The 27,500-nt window shown below is 42.0% G+C and overlaps 2 protein-coding genes and 1 long non-coding RNA gene across 3 annotated transcripts in view; 2 read left to right on the top strand and 1 right to left on the bottom strand.

Moving 5' to 3' along the window:
- The window catches only part of LOC116298706 (adenosine receptor A2b), a 114,898-nt gene that overhangs the window by 67,148 nt on the left and 20,250 nt on the right, over nt 1-27,500 (bottom strand). The gene's annotated exons all lie outside the window — the stretch shown is intronic.
- LOC148910484 (uncharacterized) lies at nt 19,467-25,219 on the top strand. Its single transcript, XM_089031389.1, has 8 exons — nt 19,467-19,799; nt 20,814-20,879; nt 21,934-22,065; nt 22,410-22,454; nt 22,573-22,667; nt 23,623-23,883; nt 24,244-24,322; nt 25,052-25,219. The coding sequence occupies exons 1-8, from the start codon at nt 19,692-19,694 to the stop codon at nt 25,217-25,219; spliced, it is 954 nt and encodes a 317-aa protein (XP_088887515.1). The 5' UTR covers nt 19,467-19,691.
- LOC148910483 (uncharacterized) lies at nt 25,338-26,571 on the top strand. Its single transcript, XR_016119923.1, has 3 exons — nt 25,338-25,743; nt 26,066-26,164; nt 26,522-26,571. It is a non-coding gene; the product is annotated as an uncharacterized LOC148910483 (long non-coding RNA).

Raw genomic sequence — 27,500 nt, 5'->3', positions numbered from 1 at the left:
ATCAATTCAGATATTTAAAAAAGTGTTAACTCAAACTTCTCGCTACTGTTGATAATATTCCAAATATTTTTGAATAATTGGTTATATCTACAAAGTGTTAGGAGATTTTGGGAGCTTTTCTCTGATGAACAATATGTCAAATGTTCTTGAATTCAAACAGCATTTTTGCTTCACACGTATTTCTTCGCTTCGTGGTCCGTCTTCAACTATCAACAACTCATAAGTGTTCGTATTGTTGGCTTTTCCTAAAACTGCCAAGCTCGGCAATCTATCACTATCTTCGTCACCTCTTTTATTTGGATAATAGTTGATAACGTTTTCGTAAGAAGGCCCAAGATTGTGTTTCGGAAGTGAAGTAATTTTTTGTTTTGTCAACTGTTTGCGAGTATCCACACCATTTCTGTAGCTTGGCAAAGATATTATTTGTGGCTCAATAGGATTATTTGTCTTTCTTTTGACTAGATTTTCTTTTGTAGTCTTTTCTTCATCATACTTCACTGGTTCAATAACCAATCTCTTTAGCTTCAGATTTCCTTTGTCTAATTTTTCGTTTTCTTCGCCTCTGACACCATTTTCTAGTTCACAGTCAGTGTTGTCTTCATATTCATTTTTCTTGCACTTCGCACATATTTCTTGCGCTGCTTTCACGACTTCATAAGCATTGATATCCTCATTCCCTGGCGGCAACATCGTTTTAGGAATCGAATACGCTCCGTAATGAAGTTCTTCGTCAAAACTCGATTCAAATCGCGAAGAGCCATCTTTCTTCTTGAGTACCGGTAAAAGGACTGTAATTGAACTGTCATCTTTTCGTTCTTCTTTAAATTTCGATTTTAACGAGCTACTTGCCCCAATCAAGCTTCCATAGTTGTTTCTTCGAGCATATCTACGACTTATTTCTTTCTCTTTCTCTTTTAGTTCCTTTATCTTCAAGTTCATAAGCTTCTGACTTTCCATTCTTGCTCGTCGTTCCTTCGCCATCTCGTGCCTATATCTCTGCCGTTGTATAAGAGATTCATTAGAATATTTCTGATAAACAGCCTTGCGAATGCTTAATACATCCAAATGGGGATTCATCTTCTTCCGATAGTTCTCCAATAAAAAGAAATAGTAATTATAGTTCATGTTGTATCGTACGATTGAAGTTCGATCTCTAGCTGTAGTCAGCTCAGTGTGTTTACTATCAACCAAGTTGCAGGTGAATCTTTCAATGACGCAATGTCTTATAGGTTCTGTGTGTTTGTCACTAGATAACGTGCCAAAGTAAATTCAAACGAAACTTTGAAAACGCAACCCGTGTTTATTTGGCTTTGGCCAAGACAGAAAAACCTTATAGAATATAGAGGTTTGATAAAGAGTAAAGCAAATCCCAAAGCTATAATTTTATTTCTATGTCAATATAAGGTGCAAATAGTCTAATATTTTCTCAGCTCCTGGTGATAAAGCTATTGGTTGTAAGCTCATATTATGTTTGATGGCTATGAATATGATGAATAGCGAGATGAACTGGCATAGCAACTAAGGATGACAAACACGTAGTTCTTGAACTCAAACACCGCATGTGTTCGCATTATCTCTAATGACGTCATCTCGATATTCAGTCAGTGAAACAGTTTCGCGCATTTGAGGTGTACACAAAAGTCGAAACAAAAGTAAATTTTTGTACAATGAGCATTTATCAGGTACTTTTAAACTGGTAAAATAGAAAACTATCATAGCTAAAAATAGCTTTTTGAAGTTTGCAGTAAATGGGTTCAAAATTTGCAAAGATATGTTTTCTTGATGAGTGTGAATTTTATAAGAAAATGTTTTCTGAATGCAGGAACTCTGCCTTCGACGAATGTTTTCATGAGTAAAATTTCGATTTTTTAAGATTCATCTCTTATTAAAGATTTTCAACTTACTGATTCAATTCAAACAAAGTTTTTCAAGCGTTCATTCCAGCTATTGTCATTATTTTTCTTTTTCATTGAGTTTTGGAATTACAAAATGAACTGATTTCAATTTGTAGAATCGAGTGGAACACAAAGTTTTACTTTTATGTAGCGTTCTTCCATTATAATATATAGACCGAGCGTCGAAGAACTTTACATGGAAATAAGATGTGTAGAAACGAAAGCTGAGAAACTGATACAAAGAATAAAAGGAAGGCACAAACATGAGAAAGTTTATTGAAAAAACAAATTTCTAAGCTTAACTTGATATTAAGATTAGCAGCAGTAAGGGGGACTCGCGGTCAATGTCAAAGATTTACGGGTTTTACAGGCGGTTTAAGGAAGGCGCCGGCAGCGGGAAATACCCGCGTCCCGTTATTTGTTGCTGCTATGTTAGGAATATTTGTCTTATATATGCATGAATGTAAAAAGTTCGCCAATGACTTCTGTATAATTTGCCTAAGATCCAAAGTTAACATACCCAAGCCCAAGGGTTTCTGGTGTTGTGGTAAAAAAATGCAAATAGAAGACGACACGTCAGCACAGTGTTACGAGTGCGGTAAAAATATTCGCAATGCCGTACCAAATGCTACCAGAGAGCAGTATTACGCCAATGGAGGTCGTAAGAAGACCCCATACAAAAGAATAAAATACTTTAGAGACTGGATGAGTCATATCCAAGGTTATCGACCGGTATATTTAGACAACGAAGTAAGGAAGAAAATCATAGACCACTTAGAAGAGACAACCCCGCAAAGTCTACGGAAAACGCTGAAAAAATTAAAACTGGGGAAATATTACAAAGCTATTCCCTATCTTTTGTCTGAAATTACCGGTAAGTCTATTCCCGAGGTTTCTGATATGAGCAGAGCCGAGTGGATGTTTTGTCGGCTGGATAAGGATATTCCTTATTACCCTGACGTAATCTACGAAATATTTTACAAAATAGACCCCAACCACCCCCTATTAGGATGGATTCCAAGAAGATAGTGGATCTTATGGCATAAGATGAGTAATTAGCATAAATCTTATGGCATAAGATTACGCGTAATTTCTAGACTGACGTTCGATATGTAAATAGAATCCCGTCACGATATTTACTGAGCAAGCTTTCTTTGAAGCTCTTCTTTTGCCTCCTGGTAGATCTTTTTGCGAGATTCCTCGGAAAGATCTTTTACGACTGTTTTTTTATTCCTTATGTCCGACTTTAATTTCTCGTATTTGTCTTCTTCGGCCAGAATAAGCGAGAATTCTACGTCGTCTATCTTTCTGTCACGCAAAGCCTTTGAGACAAGATCGGTAATAGTATTTACTTTAGCCCTTGACAGAGCTATTGTCGTGTCGTGTTTTGATATTTTGCTTGACAACTGTTTCATAATACCCGTAGCAACAGCAGAAATAATACCACAGGCTGCCCCAACGCCGGCCAAAGGAACTCCAACGATTATTCCCGGTCCGGTAAGCGAAGTAGCAACGCCGGAGCCCGTTAACACAACAGAAATGGATCCTGAAGTTATCGCAATCTTATGTAGCGTACTCCGGGCTCTGACGTACTTTTTTCGGACTTTTTCATAGTGTTTTGTTTGCCCTTCCAAGTAAGCCAGGATTAAGTTCGCTTTATTCAGACGAAAGTTTTCGGCGTTTAGTTCGTTAGGTGTAGTATAGGGAACATCTGGGTACAACTGAGGTGCTGATGGTATAACATCCATTATATATACTAATGTACGACGCTTTTGGGAATAACGTAGAGGAGCAGCCACATCACAATAATCGAGATTACTGGAATTGGAGGGCCTTTAGGAAGATGTTTCCGCATGCAGACCCTAGTAAGTTCGAAAGGAGACCCGATGGGATTTACTATAACGGCTCTAGGATGTACAGCAATGAGGATTTGAAACCTACGCTGGTCGATCAGATAGACAATCAACTGAAGAATTCTGGTTATATCGAAAATAAGCCCGTGCAAGGTTGGTCAAAGGAATTATTGCTTGGTACCGGTACTTATCCGATACCCGCGGTTTCATTTGATGAACATCCAAGTTTGGATTTGACATTGAACATGCGGATCTCTAACAACCATTCCTTTCCGTTAAAGGTGCGAGATATCTTCAAAAACGTGCCCATTAATCATACCACCGCTAAGGAATCTCATGAATGGTTAAGTGGTCCTAACATGCGTTATTGGCCGCAGCAACTAAACTTTGCGGTTTGGTGTGCCACTAGCGGCTGCGGTGTAAGTGCAAACTTGATGAAGAATTCAATATTCATGTTTCACTTCCACTTCACGGTTAGAAGAATACTACATGAAATGGGTGTTATTGCGCTGCCGGGAGATGCTGCGTTTTATCCTAGAGATAACAAATACGACGTTCCAGCCTATGACAGGCTTTGTAAGGAGTTTGGAGTTGTGGGAAAAGACTTTAGATGCACTACCGGTGCTAACAATGGCTTGGGGCATATTTGGGCTTATTGGGGGATTGGTGGACATGTGCTAAGCGATAAAGAAGTTCATGCGTTGAATCTACGATGGAACACTGGGTATCACAAAGAAACTCACGACAGTAGCACCTTCTTTGAACCAAATGCTAAGACCACTAAGGAAGTTAGAGACGGACCTCTGTTCAAAGACGAGGGTGGTAAGTATGCAGGGGCCAATCCACTGATTATTAAGATTACCAACGACGAGCAAACGAAGCAATATCTTAATTTCATACCCCCAGAAGGTAAAGGACTAACCAAAGCCGGCCTTGCCCGTTTGAACCGCAGCATAGAAGCTTACGTGTATTCTATCCTTGGAGCCCAAGTAAATACCCGATCAAATATAATTGGAAATACCGGCGCCGCAGAAGAGACGCGAGCCGAAGCCTTGGTCTTATTCGAAAGTTCGATCTTGGAGGGCGACATTAGCAAGGGCGTACAGCGTTACCAACTAGCTATACAAAATTCTAAGGCGAGGTTGGACTATGCAGTAGCCCCGGGTTGTTGGTTAATGCCTAGTAATTTATCTATAAATACTGGCTCTGTAGTAGGATACAACAATAAACTGCAGCGAGCTACTACGGACATGAAGTTTGGGGTGAACGACGTGAACTCTGACACTATTAGAAGGCACTTTGTTGAACAGCCTAAAAAAGTGCACCATACGCAACCACCTAAGAAAGTGCAGCTAACAAAAGAAGTATACCGAGCGCCTAAAAAAGAAGAGGAATATGACCATAACTTACTAAAAGCCGGCTTAACAGTCGCAAGCATTGGTCTGAGCTATTATATATGGCGATGAACAACCCCTACGTAGCTGGAGTAGATTGTGTTTATACGACTTACACAGGCGAGAAAAAATACACCCAGGCATCTTGGGTTGATGTCACGGGCATGTCCGTGAATTTGAATTACTCAGGAAAGAAATTGATCCTTTGTAGTATTTGCATTGGTACGAGCAGCCATGCCAACGTCGGCTTTAGGTTCCTGGATGAGAATGGCGTACTGCAGCCTATGCGCGCGAAGACAAACAACAGGGAGCCTGCGCATTTCTCCGTAGAGCCGCCAACGAATAGCGCTGAGAATCTTACAACTTGGACTCTTCATATGGTTGCCAACTGCCATGGGAAGGTAAAGCTGCAAATGCGCGTAGACGATACGGGGAGCGTTAGTGTGAATAGCATAGAAAATCAAAGGGACACGGCTTATAACCATTTAACCATCAGCACTCTTACGGTGCTTAGCCTTTAAATATATGAATCCACATTGGAAGGAAACCCATTACGTTTATCACTTAAGGGATGAAACTTACACCGGTCGCGGTTGGCGCGATATTGGGATGTGGGTTGAAGTTGGAGGCCTTGCATTGATCATTTGTAGCATTGACATTACCCAGGCGTATGGTAGTATCATGGGATTTAGGCTAGTTGATGAAAATGACGAGCCTTTAACACCCTTTAGAACGTCAACCAATAATCGAGAGCCTACTCATTTCTCGACGCAGCCATATCCATTTAGTTCCGAGGCGTTTTACGTGGCTACGTTTCAAATGGTGGTTAATTGTAATTACGTTAAGTTACAAATTCACCCAGATGGTTCGCGCGGTAGTTACGTAGCTTACGTAAATAGTGCGATTAACAAACCTAATAGAGCTTGGCATCATAAGACCATTTCTACCATGACCGCCATACCACTAGTTCCGCATTATCAAGGCGGCGCGAATACTATCTTTACTTATCCCCAGTCGAGGACGCCTCGGACACCCGACGACGATAAGCCCGACATAACATACAAGGATAAGATTAACCCTTCATCTTCTTCAGGAGTACCACTCCAATAGCGACGACCAAGATCCAAATGTTATTCCCCACGAACTTCAACAGTTCTCCGCCGGTCCTAAGTACCAGGCTAAGGACGCTACCCAGCAGCCCAGGAAGACCGGCTGCCATCTTTTTTCCCAAGTCCGTTAGTCCCTTACCTAACTTGCTTACGCCCGCGCCTGTAGCCTTAAGCGTGGATAGGATGACTCCTACTACGGTACTAATAGCAACCGCAAACGCCAGCGGAATACCATACTTCACCAGAGCTCTTTTTACCTTTTCCTTGGTGGTAAGCCCCAGCTCTTTTTCCAGCTTTTCCTTTTGAGCCCGCAATTCCGCAAGGCGTATTTCGAGCGTATCTACTTCCTTTTGAGCTGCTTCCCTTTCTTCCTCGGTATGAGTTTGGTCCTCGATTACTTCTTGCTGCCGCTCTATTTGCCCCTCCAGGTCTTCGATGGCCTGATCTCTTTGCCGGATTTGTTCCTCCTTAGCATTGATTTCAGCCATCAACCGTCGCCGTTCCACTAAAGAGCCGGCTATGGTGGTTTGCAGGTTATCGGTATCGTCTTTAATTAAGTCTAACTCTTGCAGGGCGAGGTTAAGAGCCCTTTGAGTTTGATTTCTTTCACGTCGAATTTGGGTTCTTTGGTCTACCAGCTCCCTTATTTCTTGATTTTTAAATTCGACTTTCCTCCTATGTGCGTCGACAAGCCGTTGGTTTTGCTTCATGTATTCTTCCTCCCTTTCTTCCAACGTTTCCCGCAGTGCTTCCACTGAGGTGCCAGAGCTTTGGGCTTCTCCTAAGTCCTCCCGTGCTTTGTCTAATTCGCGCAGGGCCTGATCCACCTGATTTCCTATTTCTTTTATTCTTTCATCTTGATGGGCGGACTTCTTTTCAGCATCAGCAAGTAGCTGACCTTGCTTTGCATATTCTACGTCTTTTTCTCTTAACTCCCTTTGCAGATCCGCGGCACGTTTTTCCGCGTTGGTCCTTTCGGTTAAGTTGTGCAGCCTTTCTAACAGGCTTCTAGTAGCACGCTGAAAGCCTCTTAATCTCAAGACGTCACCCCTAACGTTGCCCTCCTCATCAAAGAGGTTTTGCGGTTTTGTCCAGCGGTCTTTGTCGGGAAATCTTAAGTCTTGGACGCTTATGAGGACTTTGTTTCCCTTTTCCGTGAGCTTTACGTCGTCAGCATCAAAGTTGTCGTAGCGCAGCTCTAGCTCCCGCGCTGCCCACTCTATGGTTTCCCGTGCGGCTGCTTCCGGCTCGCCCATGTTTTGAAGCTCTATGTGCTCACGCGGAAACGTGTACTCGCGTGCTTTGGGATGTCTTAGGGCCTTTGCAATCCTATCCCTTAGGGAATCGTCGACTTGTTGGGTGGGAAGCAGCGGTTCTTCATCACCGTCGTTAATGTCAGCCTGACCTTCCTCAGTGGTGGGATCGAAGTCGGGGTCTGTTCCTTCTACTTCCATTATATATGATAAGCTCAAAGTTAAATCCCAACGTATTACCTAAGCAGGTTGGCGGACTAAAGGCGGAACGCACCTTTCACCGGGTTACATTCACCCCCAGCAGCGCAAAGCCAGGGGAAACCCTGTACGTAGGCGTGCCCCGCCTAACGGATAACCTAGTCTTAGTTCCTGGCACCTTGGCTTTAAGGTTCGACCTAGCGGTACAGTCAAGCCCCACAGATGAAAGGATTATCGTTAACAACGTGGGTCGCAACATCGTTTCTAAGATGAGAATCAAGTTCGCCGGGGAATCCTTGCTGGACTTAAATAGGTACGATCTGTATACCACGTACAAAGACTTATGGTTGACGGCCTTTGACCGCGCGCAAAGGATAGAACAAGGAATTGGTAGTGTCATTCTACGTAAGGTCCGCACACCTACGAAAACACAACCTACTGACGGCAGCGGAGAAACCGCAGTAGCAGACGCAAAGCGAATAAAGACCGCCTATGGTAGCAAGTATGTCATACCACTGGACTTTGAAGTAATCACAAATCACGGTGTGTATTACCCAAGACAGTTATCCGAGTTACAGTTTGAAGTAACTTTAGCAGATGCTAATAACATCATTGGTGGGCTGACCACTGCACTTACCACAACAACCCCATACTCTATTACCAACTTAGAGCTACAGTACGAAACAGTATACAGCGAAGAGCTGGCCCGTAGCGCCGGTATGGAATACAGCTCCGGAAAGGCATTCCTTTACGACCACGTAGTGATGTATAAGACGTTCAGCTTCCTGGATAAGACGGATGAGGTTATTAACCAAAGCATTAACCTCCCCCGAAGAAGTCTCACGGGGTTGATGTTGGTGTTTGCCAAACCCTACGAGGTTGGTAAGCGCGACTCCGAAGCCTTTCACAACCCTAACATTACTAACGTAGGGGTCAACATAAACGGCGTTCCAAACAAGGTCTACTCGCAGGGAATAAAGCCCGCAGACGTGTACAGGGAGGCAATGCGCAAGTTTGGCGACCAAATTAGCCCCGAGGAATTCTTTAAGGATAAGTATGCGTTATGGATTGACATGCGCACGACCAACGACGAAGACCTACATGGCCAGGGTTTACGTCTAGTAAATACGCAGGATGGCATAACATTGGAGATCAAACGCACCAAAAACGCCAGTGCGGGCGACGGTGATAATATAAACTGCTACGTCTTCGTCGTGTCTGACGCGCAACTGAGCGTAGAAATGAATCAGTTAAAGAGCGTTGCCTATTGATCCACTCGCTCATCCTTTTGATAAAAAAATATCGTTGGTATATAATGCTTCGCGTATTCGAAAACAACGAAACCAAACTGCAATGCATAGTGCAAGGCGAAACTTTGTACTTCAAAGCAAAGGAGGTGGCCTTGGCGTTGGGTTATGAGCGCCCTAGAGATGCAATTAGAGCACACGTATCTGAGAAATACCAGAAAAAATGGGTTGATCTACAAGGGGCTGCGAATCACCGCTCCTTTACTACGCAACCAAATGCCGTGTTTATATCCGAACCTGGTTTGTACGAACTGATATTTAGCTCCAAACTACCCAAAGCTGTGGAGTTTCGTGATTGGGTCTTTGAGGAAGTCCTACCCGCGCTAAGGAAAACGGGTAAATATGCAATAGAAAGGCGGTTTGGCGGCCCAAACAAGTTAGTATTCAAGATCGAAAATGAAGCCGACCTACACGCGAAGGTCGTCGACTACACACGTAGGTTTTACCCCGATTTCATCATAGCGCCGGGTCTTGGCGAACTTCAAGATTCAGACAGCAAGCGAATAACCTGCTGGCGAAAAGGCTACCAAGCCGGTCAACCCGACCTTTTGATCCTAAATGCGCATAAGAAATACCGCGGGTTGTGTATTGAGTTGAAAACCCCAAAAGGAAACGGCGTCTTATCCGCGAAGCAATCTAAGAAAATCTCACAGCTTGACGTAAATGGTTACCTAACGATGGTTAGCAACGATTACGACATTATCTGCCGTGCCCTGATGGATTACGCGGATGGCATTCGTATTCCCTGTAAGGGCTGTGTAAAGCGGTTTAAGTCCTACGCCACTTTGAAAACGCACCTAAAGATATTCCATAGGTATAATGAAGCTCAGCTTGACTCACTGGCGTGATCTTGTCCACGGTAAAGCATACGAAATAAAAAATTACGTCGTCTTCGAAGACATCGACCGTTTACGGTTAGTCCTCAAAGACTTAGAAGGCAAGGAATATTCCCTTTGGGCGCCGGATTGCGTGCGGTACGTAATTCAGGGCGAGGAATTCACCCACTTACGCAGCTATGGTAAGGTAAATGGCCGATGGAAGTTTGACATTGAAAGAACAGTCACTCCATCTCCTCTTTGTAGTTAAGCGCGTCTGCTAAAGTCCGCTGCGCTTTAGGATCCGCGGAGCACCAATGCCCCACAAAGGATCCTTCGGAGAATACCCTGTCACAATGAAGGCAGGTGTATTTTTTACGCGGCTTACGAGGGGTAATGCAGTCGGCAGGTAGTTCGCAAGTAATACAGTCCATATATTGAAAGGGTAATTAGAATGCCTCCCAGAAAGGCGGCTGCGTAGGCTAGCATATACCTTTAAAAGGGGTCCTTATTTTTATTTATTATTATTAGATTATGCAAGCGCCCTTAAAAGGGGTCTTTATTTTTATTTATTATTATTAAATATCCTTAATTCATTATTATCGAATATTCTTAATAATAATAAATAAAAATAAGAATGGGATTTGAGACTCTTTGCGCAAACCCTACTTTACTATCTTAGGTCCTTTCTAACTTCTACGGGCTTTCCTTGCCGCCTCATTGCCGGCATGCCAGGCCTCAAAGCGATCTAAGTACTCCTTAAAGCCGCCTTGACCGTCGTAGAGGCACTGCCAAATATGCTGGTCACTTCTTTGACAGCCGCAACGCTCGCAGGTTGCCTCCCAATATTCCCTATCTTCCCACCTTACGCCTTCGACGCAGTCAAACTCCGCAAAGCGCTGGTCAATTTCCTTCTTCCGGCGCGTTAACTTCCTTTGGGTTTCCTTTGGGCAACATCGTGCAGCAACGTCGCCGTGCTCCTCGCAAGCCACGCTCAGCAGGTCGTAATTGCCGCGGCACCGATGTCGATGCCATTCGTCGTTCTTGTCCTCCTCGCAGCGCTCACATACGTTCTTTAGGCAAACGCGGTTATCCACGTGGTAATCCAACATCTGCGCGCTGCTAAAGAGGCGATTGCACTCCTTACAACTTCTTTCGCGTGCCTTCTTAGCGCATACCTTCTTTTCCAGGTGGTATTTTAACATTTGCTTCGAGCTGAACTCCTTGTTGCAGTGCACGCACTCCATATATAATAAGGATTTAATAACCACTATAAGGGATACCGCATGAAGTCCTTAATGGACTCTTTTGCCCCGGATACTATTTCAAAGAGTGTCTCAGAATGTTGACGTTTAGGTTAAATCTTTGTTAAGGATGCCTGGAAACTATTTAAAAAGTGTCTTAGAATGTTGACAATAAGGTTAAATCTTTGTTAAGTATATATGGAAAGCCCGTAATGATTAGTAGGCGGCTTAAGATAGTAAGGTAGGGTTTGTGCAAAGAGTCTCAAATCCCATTCTTATTTTTATTTATTATTATTAAGAATAATTAAGGATATTTAATAATAATAAATAAAAATAAGAACCCCTTTGAAGGGCACGACTTAACAAAGATTTAACCTTATCGTCAACATTCTGAGACACTCTTTGAAATAGTTTCCAGGCATCCTTAACAAAGATTTAACCTTATTGTTAACATTCTACAGGGGATATCGCATGAAGTCCTTAACGGACTCCTTAGCCCACGTTGCCATAGTTATCAGCGCACCAAACCTTTCCGCGCGCTTCAGGCCGCACATTTCATCGTACAACTCCTGCACGCGCTCTTTTAACCGATCGATCTCCTCCCTTTGCATTTCTATGGTGTCTCTTTTATCTTTTGCGTCGGCGACAATTCTTTGCACTGCTTCCACTGGCTCCATCTATATATCTAGTGAAAATCCCTGTGATTTTCTAAAATATAAATGAACCCAGATCACATGCCTTGTAACGCTCTGATAGTAGGACCCACCGGCTGCGGAAAGACCCAGTTCGTGGTAGAGCAGCTATTAGGACCCTTTAGATACCGCTTTGACTACATAGTGCTGCTTTGCCCCACCTACGTGAATAACCGCACCTGGACGGGCATAGGAGTGAAAGACGACGACTTCTTCGTAGATATCTTAGACCCTAACGAGTTATCCAGCCATTTGAAGTTTTGGCACAAACAATTCCCTAAAGATACGCAAACCCTCCTCATACTGGATGACATCGCCTGCGGGGACGATGTAAAAAGACGCACCTCCGAATTAGTAAAGCTCGCCTTTAGCGGCAGGCATGACAATATCAGCGTTTGGTTGCTTTCCCAGCAGCTTACCAGTGTCTCTAAACCCTTCAGGGAAAACATAGGCTCTCTCGTAGTATTTTATACGCCCAGTAAGTCTGACCTGGAAACCATCTTAAGCGACTACGGCGGTGAGATATCCAAGGAACAGTTACACGAATACATGCGGCATTTAAAGACGCACCAACATTCCAAGATGATCTTCTCTTTGAGGTTTCCGTATTCCATTAACATATATGGACATTGAGCAGCTCTTAGATGAAGTCCCCACACAGCTAGATGAAAGTAACCTTAAGGAACAACTTAACATCCTTGTGTCTTCTGGGAAGTGTAAAGAAATGATTGGTAAGGAACTTACCCATGAGCAAGTTAATAAGTTGTCAGAAGAGGAGGTTAAGAAGTTCCATAAGAGGTACGAGGCCGCCCTTGCAAGTAAGACCACGGACGCCGTAGCAGACTCAGCCATTAAGCTGGCCACCAAGCTTCTCGGACTTGCGCTGCCCATAGACGACGTGGAGCAACTGCGGAAGGACATAAGCGAGGACTATGTCATCGCCCAGGAACTTAAGATAACCTGCGGGTGGTTGTCTTTGAAGTGCGGTAAGTTAATGGCAGTCGCCTCTGCGGCACTTCACGTAGCTCAGCATGTCGACTTGAAGGAACTTACGATGTCTTGGAAGGACTTCAAGAAGGACAGAGAAGTCGAAAAGGTCTTCCAGGCAGCACTTGCTGAGGTACCTGATCAAGTCGCCTCAAGTACCTAGTTAAGTCATCCCTAAGTACTTGGTCAGGTCGCGCCCAGGTTATTTCCAAGTCGTCCTTAAGTCATTCTCAAGTACTTATCAAGTCCTTCAAGTCCTTAGATATAAATGAGTGAACCAGAGTCGAAGGTAGAGCAGCCCCAAGAGGAGCAACGAATCACCAAGGCTAAATCTCCAGGCAGAGTCGCGGCGGGGAAGAAGCTCGCGGAGATGAACAGGAAGAACAAAGCCAAAAAAGAAGAAAAGGTGGAAGAGAAAGAAGAAGAATCCTTTATTAATCCTGGGTACGTCATTGGCGCGTTAGGAGTTGCTATAGCAGCAGGCAGCCTCTACTTACAATGGCGGGCAACGAAAAAGGTAGAACCACCAACATATCACGCGCCCGTGCACGCACCCGTGGAACCGGCTGTTAGAAAAAGTAAGATCCCTGAAATGGAGTAGATTTATCACCCGCGGCGACCTAGATTTTCCTTCTCGCTTTGTAATATAATGTCGACCGCGTTGTGGAAAACTGTTGAAGAAGCAGCTATCATTACTTCCATCGTTGCGGGTATTGGTTGGGTAGGTAAGAAAGTGCTCAAAGAAGACTTTACTGAAGACCCAAGCAAGAGCTTCGCTAACTTTGCTAAGATGACCGCTGCCGTAGGCGGGGCTATCATGGTAAAGGATTACCTACGGAAGGAAAAGTACCTGCCAACGACATAACTCGCGAAAATCCCTGTGATTTTCTAATATATAATGGCTAGCGTGGTCGTAGGCGGAGTCGTCGCAGCTTTAGCATTCACTGGAGCTAATTATGGTGGTCAGTATTTAGATAGATTAGTTAGAGGCGATCGCAGCGGAGATTTAGCCGCCGAAAGGAAGAGGCATGATTTGGCGCTGGAGAAATATCAGCGAGACGTGGCAGCTTGGAATGAAAAAAGACAAGCTTACAGGGATTGGTTGGACAAGAATTACCAAGACAAAATGCAGGCGGATAAGAACTTCGAAAATACAGACTACGCCTTTAAGCTCTATGCGCAAGCACACCCCGCGGCATTAACGGGGTTAAGAAAGCCTCAGTTTAGGAATTACTATCAGCCTTCAAAGAAACAAAAAGATTGTGAGTTGGTCTTTGTAGGAGTCGCAGGACTGGCGGGAGGCGTAGCTTTGGCGTATCTGCTCTAACGAAGGGGAACTGTGTTTCCTGAAATATATGATCGTCTTTTTGGAAAGCGATAAAAATAACTTTACCACTTATCTGAATCCTCCCATCAAAGCCCATAAGGTTCGGCTGGTTAGTTGCTCTTTGTACAATTCTTGGTATAATTTAGTCAATGCCTTGATCACCGTACTTAAGGCGCCTAACAAATATCAAGGCGTATTGCTACCCGATGGACATTACACGCCAATCACACTGGCCAAGGAATTAGCAAAACACGGTTATACTCTCACCACGGGATTGCCGCACGAAATGACCCTCAAACATAATATGCCAAACTATTCAATGACTTTTGGAAAGTCTGACCCATTGGGATCTTTATTATGTGCCTCGGGCAAAACAATTACCAACACGGCCATACCCGTGAAATGGAAAGTCGCATCCTCTTATGAAGTCTATTGCGACTTGGTACATAGTTACAACAATGGAGAAAAGTCTTCTCTTATGTCCAAGTTTCTACCCAAAGGTAATCCATTCGACCTGGTAGAATACACTCCCATTTCTTTGAGCTATGATTTGTCTAATTTGGTAGAAAGCATAAACATCACCATTAAAGTGGACGGAAAGACGGTGGATTTCAACGGGCGAAAGATCAATCTTGTTTTGGAATTCATATAATGGGCCGCGTAGAGGACAAACTTAAAAGGATTTACTACGGGCCTGAAGGCTATTGGAAAGGAGCGTCGGCTATTAAGAAACTCGCGACCGCGGCCAGGGTATCAGAAGAAACGGCTAAGAACTGGTTAAAAAAACAAACCATCTGGCAGGTTTATCTTCCCGTGCCCAAGTACATTCCCAGGCCCAGCTTTACCGTAAATACCCCCAATGAAGTTCATCAGGCGGATTTGCTTTTCTTGCCGCACGACAAGGTGAGAAAAAAGACCTATAGGTACGCTTTGACCGTAGTCGATATCGCAAGCAGATACAAGGACGCCGAACCCATAACCAGCAAGGATTCTGGGGAAGTCGCAGAAGCCCTAGGTAGGATTTATAAGCGCGTCTTGAAATGGCCTAAGCTGCTGCAAGTGGATGCGGGGACAGAGTTCATGGGCGTGGTTACTAAGACCCTGAAAGACCACGACACTAAGATTAGGAGAGCCGAAGCTGAGTACCACAGGGGTCAGAGCATTGTCGAAAGATTCAATAAGACCCTGGCTGAGCGTCTCTTTGGGTACCAGTATTGGAAAGAGCTGGAAGATCCCTCCAAACGCAACAGGGAATGGACTCAGCGGCTCCCCCAGGTCATCGCGGCTTTGAACAACGAGGCGGCCAGGGCTACGGGAATGAAACCCAAGGATGCCATAAAAAAGAAACACGTGGAGCACAAGTCCTACGTCAGAAGTTCGAGGGCGGTCGGACTAAAGGAAAAAAAGCTCCCCCGCGACATAGTGGTCAGATACCTCTATCAGCCGGGGGAACTCGAAGGTGGCAGCAAGAGAGCCACGGATCCTAACTGGTCTTTGGAAACCTATGAGATTTCAAAGTCCGTCACCAAGGAAGGGCAACCCGTGTTGTATTACCTAAATGGCCCGAGTCGTGGATTTGTCATGGAAGAGCTGCTCATAGTCCCCAAAGACTCAGAGTAGTGCTGCTCCACGCGCCCGATTACACTCTAGGCATGTCAGTCTTACGTTGCCTCTGCAATGGCCGCGCTTGTTGTTGATACGATCCACGGAGAACTGTTGATCGTCATTCGGGTCAAACCTCCATAGTAGAGGTATGTTACATTTGGCACACCTTGCCCCTTTCTTATAGACGTCGTCCACGCATAGGTCGAACGTCATATTTTTTTCTTCGTCGTGCCGCTTGTAGCGAAGGAGTTTCTTAGCAATGTTCTCTTTGGCTATGTCCTCTGGCGTTTTATCGTAACGCAGTTGCGGACCCCAACTTCTTTTCAACTGTTTGGCATACTCCACACGACTTACGGCGGTGTAGATAAGGTTACTCCAACACAGCCGCTGGTCTATGATCCATAAGGTTTCTTTTATGGTAAGCCCTTGCGCGCTGTGGACTGTCATGCAATAGCCCAAGCGCCAGTCTGGATGGGAGGTTATTTTTTCCACCTTTTCTATGGGTACCCAGGCTTTATCATGCGTTACTGCGTTCTGCAGTTGGATGTCGGTACCAGGTACCCAGACGTCGCGGCGCTGCATGCGGGTGTCGTGGGGTTTGTAGCAAACAGGTACGGGATGTGTAGGGAAGCGCTCTCGATGTATATTTAGCAAATCCTTTTGTATGCGAGACTGTGCTGCGCGTTTGCTGCTTAGCACCAAATCCTTTGGATGCCATGTGTGAAGGAAGTCCTCGTATTTCTTCGCTCGTACCCTCTTGCGTAGTATCTTGTTTTGTTCCGCGTCACTAAGGCCCCGAAGTTCTGCTTTCAGGTTTCTTATTTGATCCTTACTGCGGTAGTCGGTGTTAATTTCTTCGGAGTGGTCTACCATTTCTTTTAACCATTTATGGGGCATCTCTCCGGTTATTGGAGGAGGCTGGCAAGGATCTCCGGCGAATATCACTTGACACTTTCCACGGAGGAATTCTACGAATTCCTGCAGGATTTCTAAAGGAACGGTGCAAATCTCATCCCAAAGTATCACCGGGGGTATGTCGTGGATGGCTTCTGGTACCCACTTTTGACCATTCCAGAGGAAGAAGCTGTGGTAGGTCTGCGCGTCGTAACCCATCTCCGTTAATTCTCTTTCCAGACGGTGCGTTGGCGTTAACACCTTTATCTTTGGAAAGAGTTCCAAGACCCTGGTAGTTTTACCACTGCCTCCCGTTCCGTAAAGGTAAGAGAAGCGTTGGTAAGAGATTGGGTCCGCAACCGACGGTAGAGGCTCCCCGGTTGGTTCCACGCTACCGTAAAGATGTTCTCCGTGATATTCTACACGGCCTCTCCATGCTTTTATCTCCTCATCTTTGACGCGCCATTGACCACTTTCTGCAAGTTCATCGGCAGTGTAGAACTCCTGCATCTTCTCTAACACTTCTGGCTTTACATACAAGGAATCCGTGGCTACGCGTGGGATGTCTTCTTTGTCGAACCGCAGCAGCATCGCGAGAAGGTTAATGTGCGCGTAGGCTAACATGCTGGCACGCAGATGGTAATACTGCGGTCGATGGTCCTGGTAGTAACACAAAGCATTCCACTTACGTTCTCTCTGCTCGGCTTCTATGAAATAATCCCATTTCTCCACGGACACCATCGTTCCTTGGTCATGTGCGCGCTTTATAAGGAAGCTTAGTTCACCTTCGTCTGTTATCAAGCGACGCTGCATATGTTTTTCTCCTTCTTTAGCGCCCTGTGTGAATTTACCTATAACAATCCGCGCTGTGGGGTTGTGCTCTGGGAGCCATTGTGTAAAGGCGCTGTGACAAAGTATGGCTTCATGCGCTGTGTATTCGAGCAGCTTACGCTCTTCAAAGAACTTCAATAAGGGCACCGGTATCCATTCTTTCTCCTGCAGGTGCTTTCCGTACCACGCATAGATTATTGGATGCAGGCCCGACGCTAATTTCCAAGAGGTCAATCGTACAAACCCCGTTGCCGGGGAGTCGTAGTGACCATCTAGAGACACACCGAAGAATTGGGAGTCTGGATGTCCGTAACGGTCGTAATATTCCTTACAATCTCCTAGACCTTTAAAGCTTGCAGGGTAACAGTGTTTCATATCCAAAGACACGTATTGGTCTTCGTCGTATTCCATGTTCCACAGACCACCGTGACCGTGTTCTACGCAGGCTTTGGCTATGTCTCCGAACTCTTTTGGGGTAGGTTTCCATCCATTTCTTTTCTTTGCGGCTAAGAAGTCCAAGCTGCGACTGCTAAGGACCTCGTCAGAGAAGTCTTCCCCTAAGGTCTCACAGGCGCTTTGAATGCGCTGTTGTTCAATTTCGGGTCGATACAAAGTGCCGTCTTGCGTCATAAACTGACTTCCTTCTGAATCCATCAACCAAATGGAATTCTCATGGATTAACTCTGCCAATGGAGAATTCTTATAGACCTTCGTTTCCTTCTTTCTTGGGAACCGCAGTTCGCGCCAGGCGTGCCCATTGTGCTGGTAGATGACTATAGGCGCACCACGGCCCCCATATTTGTGTGTTCCGGAGTAAATAAAGCCGTCGGTGATATCTTTCACATGGATTCGCCTCTCCAGCGCCGTTTCTAACTTCTTGATGTTGTCTATCGACCCTCCGGTCCTATTAGTATCTTTTTCCCATTTCCTGATGGCTTCTCTTCTCTTTAAAGTCAGTTTACCGCCCCGAGAGGAGTCTTCAAAGAACTCTCTTACTAACTTCCCTACGCAATTACCGGGATGTCGCATCGGTTTCAACTTCTTAACGTCTGGCGTCTTTATCTTGTACGCACCGTAAATGACTACGGTAACAGGGTAAGCAACCTCGTAGAACAGCATGTCTATTCCTACCAATGCTCCCGGGCGTGTGTTTTCGTTTAAGACAAACAGGTCCTTCTTACCAGACGCCCTGATAGGATTGCGCCCCTTTTCTATCATCCACTCGCCGTCTAAATACTTTATGAACGTTAGCTCCAACCGGTAGTTACCTTCGGGTATTAAGTTAATTATTCTTTCAGCCCTTTCTTCTGTCATCGTCTCGTCCGTATCTCCCTCCATAAATGTTGTGAAGGCAAAGTCAGCATCCAGGCGATCCAACACCTGAGTTCGCAGTCGGCGCACAGTTTTATTTCGAATGCTTGTGATGGTGTCCATCTATATGTAAAGGATATCTTAACCTCCGTTTGCGATATCTTTGATTCCCAACACAGCAGCAGTAAGGACTTGTCGCGCGGGTATTTCCCGCTGCCGGCGCCTTCCTTAAACCGCCTGTAAAACCCGTAAATCTTTGACATTGACCGCGAGTCCCCCTTACTGCTGCTAGATTAACTTAATATATACATGACCGCTTGGAGATACAGATTTTATCTTCTCGTGTTGAGAATACCGTGAATCGTCCGCAACGCTCACTCGTAAGATATCACCTCTACACCCGAAAATAAAATCCGTTATCTCCAAGCTGCCATAACTGATATTCTCTATTTAAAGATTATCAATTATGAAGAAAAAGGAAAAGAAAAGTATTCTACGTTACAAGAATAATAAAGTGGAGGGGACGAAGTTTTTTTTTTTTTTTTTTTGTATCAATAATTATATTATTATCTTTTTGCTCTTTACTTAATTTTTCTTTATATGCATACATATGTTATGAGTTTAAATAAACCGAGGGTAATCTATTCAGGACCCTCTTGTAGTAACGCTTGACATTCAGACAGTCACGCACCCTACTGTCACGAACATCACAAGTATGTCATGCTTCATACCATTTAGCAGCATGACGCGGTCCGTTGCCAACGAGAAGCCTTTCTAGGCCAAAACAAAAGGTTGCATGCAATGGACTTCAAAAGCCAAACTTTTCTGCCGCGATTATGAGGCGATAATGGCTAAATGGATTAACATCTTCATTAAAAGATCTTCTTTAAAGCAATCATAGTTGACTTTAAAGATACCTAAATGATTTGTTTGGATGGACACCAAGGTATTGACTTGAGGCAACAACCGATCAAAGATGCTCTTTAGCTCACCAATAGCCAGGCATAGGCCAATGAGTACCATTGAATTCGAACAACAACTGGACTATCTTTGTCAATGGCTGGACGCATGGACAGACGTTGAGGTAAATTCTAGTTTCAACATTATCGCAGTCAAGCAAAATTATAATAATCGCTATTGGTATTTAGCGGATTCATTCAGCTATATAAAACGTACACTAACAAGCTTCAGAACAATATTCTTCGTAACACGAGAGCCGAGCTGCACAATTTGAGCAACGTATAAAATATAATAAAAATCCAACTACGTTCACACAATTTACTAGTGTTTTCGTTTAAAAAGACGAGCGAAAATATTTAACCATATTATTTGTATAATTCTTGATTTTAATGAGAGCTCTAGTTAATCTCGTTTTAGAACACATTATCAATTATCTATTCATCATGCATATGTTAGCCATTTTTCATGTTTTTTGCCTTACATTAGGTCCTTTATTTTATAGGTTTTTGATATTTGTGTTTACAAATATGAAGTTTTTGATTTCTTTTAAGATTGAATATTTAGCGGGCGAAGGATATTTATATTTGAAGTAAAAAGCTAATACAATATTTTTTTTGTTTACATTTGAACACACCGTTCTTTTATCTCTCAATGACAGTAGATACAAAAAGTGTTCTTTAGATAGCAAGAAAGAAAATGATATGCTGAATCCGGTCTTTTTTGACATTTATAAAATGTAACTACCCGCTTCAAGTGTGTTTGCAACAATTACCTTATCTCTCGAGGGCTCAAAAAAAAACATAAATGATCTTTTTGTGTAAACAATACAAAAACATACGCCATTAAAATATAGAATTAATTATTAAGAACATGTCTTGTCGAGTTTCTGTGGAAAATTTCATACCAAAAAAGATTATCAATAAACAGAATGAACGATTGATTTTGTGTGTACGATTTGGGAAAAAAGGTACAATATGAACAAAATATTATGTTATGTTTTAAATTAGGGTTTTGTAAAAATCTCAAAGTGACTTAATATGAATATTTTTTTAAATATCAATTTTTGTGTTTTTTTGAAACCCAGATTAAATTTTCAGATGTTAAATATACTAATGTCAGTATTTATGTACTTTTTTAGAGATCTAAAATAATTGAGGTTTTGCTACCAAGATGTGACAGTGAACAAATATCATTTCTTTGGACAGTAAGTAATATCGTTGTTAAATTGATAGTATATATGTTATTTTTATTATGCTTTTGATTTCTTGTGAAAGGTTTTATTTTTTCAATTCTGATTCTTAAAGTATTCTAATTGGTTGAAATGATTTCTCCTCTTGTGATTGGTTCATAAGAGGCAGGTGACATGACATTCTTAACACTCTAGCCTGTGTAGTGTCCCTCTGGCATTTGGGAAGGGGGTGGGGGGGGGGTTGGGGGTTTGGGTTCACACTCGTATGCATCTACACTGGTCAGATCTCTTGTGTCAGATTTTGTGTACCTTGATGTATTTTTTTGCACCATTAATATGTGCTGAAAATAAATAAACAAACAAATAAACTAAACTACAATAAGGTTACTAAGCTACTACAATCTACCATGAATTTCTGTAACATGGATTTAAGCATTAATATGAATTAATTGGTGTACTTTTGTGTAAGACATTACTTAGTATACTGTTTTCATTGCTATGTAGTCTACGATGGTAGTCTATTGCCCAATTTTTATGTGCCGATTGTACATTGTCTCAATCAGCTTGTAGCAATAAAAGCAGTGGTAAAAATGTAAACGTAGTAAATCCAGCTTTAGAATAATGTGCCATCCTCACAGATATTTATTGACTGGCAGTTGCCTTAGATACTTTAAGAAATGGCACTGTGTGGGAAGCACAGGTGGCATGCACTGCTAATGTGCCGCCTCTCACCAATGCGACCCGAGTTTGAGCCCTGCTGGTCTTGGTGTCATATGTGAGTAGAGTTGTTTGTTGGTTCTCTCCTGTGCTGCAAGGTTTTTTAATCCCTCCACAAAAATCAACTTCTAAATTCTAATTTGATCTACCGGCTGCCTTATCAATTGGGTTGCAAGGCCTGTTAGGCATTAAGCCATCCATTCAGGAGTGGTAAACACATTTGTTTCACCAAATGAATGTTTGTCACAATATATATATATATTCAAGGGATACTTTAATTAATTCTAATTAGTAGGAATTTGTTGATATCTGGTATGTATTAGTATCTCATATCATTCATATTATTTGACAGGTTGTGGAACCAACACTACACAGGGATTTTATGTACAGCTCACTAAATGCTTTTCCAAGAAGCTCATTCAACCCAGTATCAATACCAATATGCAGAGAGGTTCATAAGAAACTAGGCAAACCAAGATACAGGGTAGGCTATAGAAAGATGTTACAACTGACAATTACATTGTAATAAAGTTATTTCAAGTTTGCAAAGAGCTCCAAGCAAGAGATATAATATATTCATGAAAGCATCATGTGATATAGGGCAGATGTTGTTCGTAAAGGCAGGAAATCATATTCTGGAAAAATATGGTTACAATCGCACATTCCAAAGTTGCAACTTTAACCACAATACAGAACATTTTAACAAATATTACAAAATGTGTATAATGTTACATTGTGCTTGAAAAATCTCCAAGGTATATTCATGAGGCTGCAAGAGTATACTTGTTTTTGTTGTTGTTTTTTTTAATGTTCTTTTTTATTTTATAGACATGGAAGCTTCATCGCCTTAACAGTACAATTCTACACGATGAGGTATAAACACAAATGAATTTGATCAAGTTAATATTTCATTTTGACGACATCATTCTATTTTTTTGTAACCAAAAAAATGTATATATTTTTTATTAACAATTTATAAATATGTAATCAGGATGAAGTGAGGCAGTGGTCTGCAGAATCTGTTTTACCAATAGTTAAGACCCCATCAATACCAACTTGTCCGTCCAGGCTACTCAAACACCCTCAGTAAGTATTTATTGACATATTTAACTGACTTTGTAACTAATTCACAAGCTTGTGCCAATAATTTAACTATTACATTTATCTGTTTGCGATGCATCCATCCATCCTTCCATCCATCCATCCATCCATCCATCCATCCATCCATCCATCCATCCATCCATCCATCCATCCATCCATCCATCCATCCATTACCATTTATCCATCCATTACCATTTATCCATCTAATTGCCCTAATTTCACTATGACATCACATCAAAACAATCTATTGTTTAAACGCAAAGGATCATGGTCATCGGAGGGGGTCAAATCAATGCAAATTCACCAAAAATTGTTCTAAAACCCGTATCAATCCACAAAGAGAAGTAAAATAGCCAGCAAATGCTCAGAATATTTTTTAGTACATTTTAACACATATAATATACCTGAAAACCAGGCCATTTTAGATTAAACTGTTTCGCTAGGAGCAAATTTTGTTGAATTTTCTATTGGATTTGGCGATTCTACCCTCCCACGTGAACAAGCAGTGACATCATATTTGAATAGGGCAATTCCATCCATCTATAGATCTATTCCTCCCAGTTGTTTGTCTATCATCGATCCTTCTGCTCCCAACTATTTTTTTTACATTATTGCACTCCTCTTTCAGTCTCCCCTCCCACATCCATCCATCTAATTTCACATTAAGTTTGAACTGAAATTTGTTAATATTTAATTCAATTTTAAATATTTTTATATTTATGACCACAAGAATAAAGCCATATTTCAACAGAAACTATACTAACAGAGAGAGAAAGAGAGGAAAAAAAAGAAGTAAAAAAAACACACCAGAATTTGCATCATACTTGACATTTATGTATTTTCCAATTCGTCCATTAAAGATTCTACTGTAAACTGACCTGTTTCATATGTAAAACAAGAAGCATCAAGAAAACTACTAATATTTTTCTTGTTATAAAAGGTCACCGGAGAGACCTCTAGAGGCCAAAGGCTCCTGGAAGTGTCTTTCCACCTACTATGGTGTTCGTCTCCCCGGTATACAAACACCTAGTCCTACGCCATTGTCTAGGCTGTCTTGTAGATCATCATACTCCAGGTCAGCCCCTCCTTCCTTGGCCAAATCATCATCTCAGTATGCCGTAAGGAGACACATGCAAGATGAATATAAGGCTGTTGTTGACAATAGAACCCATGAGAAAACAGCTGATGATAGTAATACATGGTATGTGGTTGAACTATTACTAGCAGTCTATCCTTTCTCTGTTTTATATACTCCATCCTTATAATAGAGATCTGAACAACCCGAGATCTGAGATCCGGACAACCCGGATACTCTTCTCTTTCAAACCCCTCCCAAGAGCACTGTTGAATGAACGGAGGGGGGGAGGGGGGTTATGGTGTCTGAGAAATCAATATTTTGCAAATATTTACATGGGATGATAAAGTAAGCATAAGGGTGTCATTTTTTTAATCGCCTAGCGAATTTCATTATATCCTTGATACAGTGCTTCCCAATCATACGCACGAAATGGTGCAATCTGTTATAGCGATATTGTTGACATTTATATCCTTGTTTATACAGGAGGCGGATCTATAAATCTAAATCGTGTCCCAGTATGCAAGTCCCTATCGGCAGAAAGTACCACAAGGCGAACAGACACGTAAGCCACTAGCTTGAGATCATTTGTTGGTGTCATGTGACGGGGGTATGGGTTGGCAGCGAACAAGAGCACTAGGAAATGGGGTTGGGGGGGGGGGGGGGCAGCACATGGAAGGTGGTAGAATGAAAAGAAGGAATGGAGGGAAGAAGGAAGTATGGCCACGATTTCGTTGACGTCCCCTTTTTATTAGATATTCGTTGTTAATATGTTCAAAAGTATCGTTGTCTTACGGGATCCGATTTGAATGGAAGGGGTGGAGTTAGATACATGGCTCCCACCACTTATGGAAAAGTACTCATGGCATTTCTCCTCAAATATCGTTGTCTTACGGGATCCGATTTGAATGGAAGGGGTGGAGTTAGATACATGGCTCCCACCACTTATGGAAAAGTACTCATGGCCTTTCTCCTCAAATAGATGTTTCCAAAAGTAAGAGTCAAATCGCAGAAATTAATGTACTGTCTGTTTCCATGTATGCTAAACAAGGTATTTGTTTATGGAAATAGTCACTACGAACACCCAGTGTCGAGCATTTTAACAAATCGCACACTAGAACCGTGAGCATTTAGATCAAAGGAGTATTACCAAATGGATGTTAAAATAATTGAATTTGACAATGGTGCACTAAAAGCCAAAACTCAGTGACTTACCAATAACAGAAACATGAAAAAGCTTTATAATTATTATAATAAAAAATAGCTGACGCCTATGTATTGGTCTTTGTGGCAGGTTCGATCATCGAGTGACCATGGCAACCATGTTCTACGGCTCGGTTCCCTTCCTGAAAATGCACAATGTGCTGTGCAGTGGTTTGAAGAAAAAATGGAACAGTTAGTGATCCTAACATCATGTTTTAATATACAACTATTTCAAAAACGTTGTCGGTCGAAAACCTGAAATCTGAGACCGAAGTGAATTATGGATCGAAAGCTGGTAATTGTTTTGTGATTTTAAGTTCGCAACAAGTTATATAACATTATAAATATACCTACTTTGAGCGATGACCTGCGCTAACGAGTTGTCCGACCAAGTGTATTTTTATTTTTTTTTACGGGAAAAGTCTTAGTCCCCACAATTCTATTCGCGGTATCAGATTTCAGATCTCCGACCGACAATGTTTTTTGAAATTATAAAATCAATCAATTTATTCATCCATCCAGCATTCTATCCATTCATATCCACCCACCCGTCTGTCTGTCCATCCGTCCCTCCGCCCGTCTATTCAATCAATCAAATATATATCCAATATCATCCCAACAAACGTTATTAATCATTTATTAGCTTTAAAACCAACATACAATTATAAGCTAACATAAAGTTAAATCGATCTTTCATTAGGTTGGCAACGTAATCAATTCCTTCAGCTGTTTTTACGTGTGTTAGAGCCTGCTGAATTGTATCTATTGTCTGGACTTCTGGCGGTAAGAATCTTTTCAGCTTTTTGTCTTAAAGACAGGTCGCGTATGTTCAATGGAACACCACTTCCCATGTACACTTAGATGGTCCCAACCTCCCTCCAGTCTACTAAACTAACACTGTTAGGGACTTTTTATTTTTATTTTTATAGATTATTATGCTTTTATTCATTTTTAGACTTATTGTATGCGCATTTGAAAATTCCTTTTATTGATATTTTCGCACTATGAATTGATAAATTAAATTATTACTCTTTTGGAAAACCGTTCAAGGTATTTGGGAGGGGAGGTCGATTTGTCTAATGCTGTGTGTGTGTAATGCTTCTAGGTTCGTCAGTATAGGGACTTTATCTCCTTATTACCAGAGCATTTGGCCTTAAGAATCCTTTCCTTGTTGTCTTCTCAAGATCTCCTTATCGCTGCACAGGTTGAATAGAAGAAAATACCATAATCAAAGGCGACAGCTTTATTTATGTAATCTTGAATTGAACTTGAAAACCGTCTAAAAGTGATGTGCCAACGCTTGTAGCCTGCAAAGCAGATGTTTCTTGTTGGTTGGGGAAAAAAATAGGTTGTTTTGGGGACATTTGGAAATTTGGTAATCGAGCGAGAATTGTTTCTTCCTCAAACCCATCACAAGAACGCCTGCTCTGCAGGCTACACCGCGTGGCTGAAATATGTGTATACGGAAATATTGCACTGGAGGTTTTGCCAGTTGACTTTATTCTCGATGCAGTGAAAATATTTCATTACTAAGTCGGTTATACTTTCTGTTTCCCATAAGGTCAGTAAAACATGGCGTCGCATGGCGTCCAGAGCTGAACTATGGCAAGCAAAATGCAAGAGAATACATGTTGGTAAGAAATAATAATCTATTTTGATTATTTCTTTCTTTTTCTTTCATTCTTTCTCTTTTTTTGTTTTTGTTCTTGCTGTTGTTTATTTTTTTGGTTATTCATACGCCTAAGCCAAAGAGGCAAGAAAGAGCGATAGACATGCTTTTACATGCAAACAATACATACGACAATATAACCAGGGCTAAAACGGCTTTGATTCATCGACAATATAGTTCCCGCGGCACTGTATTAACACTGAATTCAATAAGTTCTCTATACAAAATGATGTAAGATCAAGTTGGTATAGGTGGTGTATATCCCTTCCATTGAGACGGATAGACAAACGATGTGGCGTCACATAACCGGTCATTATTTTTAATTTTTTTATTTTATGACTGGTCACAAGTATAATTTTTCCGGGCAAAACATAACGCAGGGTTTAGGTTACATTCAAGACTTCTTCATTTTACGAACAGGAACTTCCTCTTCGAGTGCCAACCATATGGAAAAGATATATTTAAAGACAACTTGAATCGAAAACGAAACGGTGGCAAAGCGGTAGAGTGCAGAGTGACCAGGAATGACAGACACTCGAGAAGTGAGTGGGTTATGTGTGGTGCTTTGTGGGCAGGGTTCGGCCGGGAAGCAGGGGTTATGTGATTAATAGTTTATAACACCAAATCAACATAACGTTTTTGATATAAATATTTCAGATATGGATAGAATTGAACATGTGTTCGTATTATCTATTAAACTTAAGACTTGGTGTTTCTGAAATAACAGTGAATTAAAAAAAACTAGTAATTTTTAGGTTCTGTAAAAATGCAATAAGAATTCTGATTTGCCTATAGCGGAATATCAAATACTGGCCTAGGGTGTGTTGTTGGTTTTGTTTTGTTTTGGTTTTTATTTTTTTATATATGTTAC

Source organism: Actinia tenebrosa, unplaced genomic scaffold (genome assembly GCF_029948245.1).
Source record: "Actinia tenebrosa isolate PJP-AT-01 unplaced genomic scaffold, QUT_ActTen_1.0 PGA_scaffold16__25_contigs__length_10494907, whole genome shotgun sequence".
NCBI classification, from domain to species: Eukaryota; Metazoa; Cnidaria; class Anthozoa; order Actiniaria; family Actiniidae; genus Actinia; species Actinia tenebrosa.
This window is presented reverse-complemented; position numbering and strand designations above follow the sequence as displayed.

Bases quoted from the DNA above. Each gene is read 5' to 3' on its own strand.
- LOC148910484 (XM_089031389.1), top strand. From the start codon at position 19,692: ATGCTCTTTAGCTCACCAATAGCCAGGCATAGGCCAATGAGTACCATT. The intron at 22,455-22,572 runs GTATAAACACAA...ATATGTAATCAG, and splicing joins GTACAATTCTACACGATGAG to GATGAAGTGAGGCAGTGGTC. The intron at 23,884-24,243 runs GTATGTGGTTGA...TTGTTTATACAG, and splicing joins GCTGATGATAGTAATACATG to GAGGCGGATCTATAAATCTA.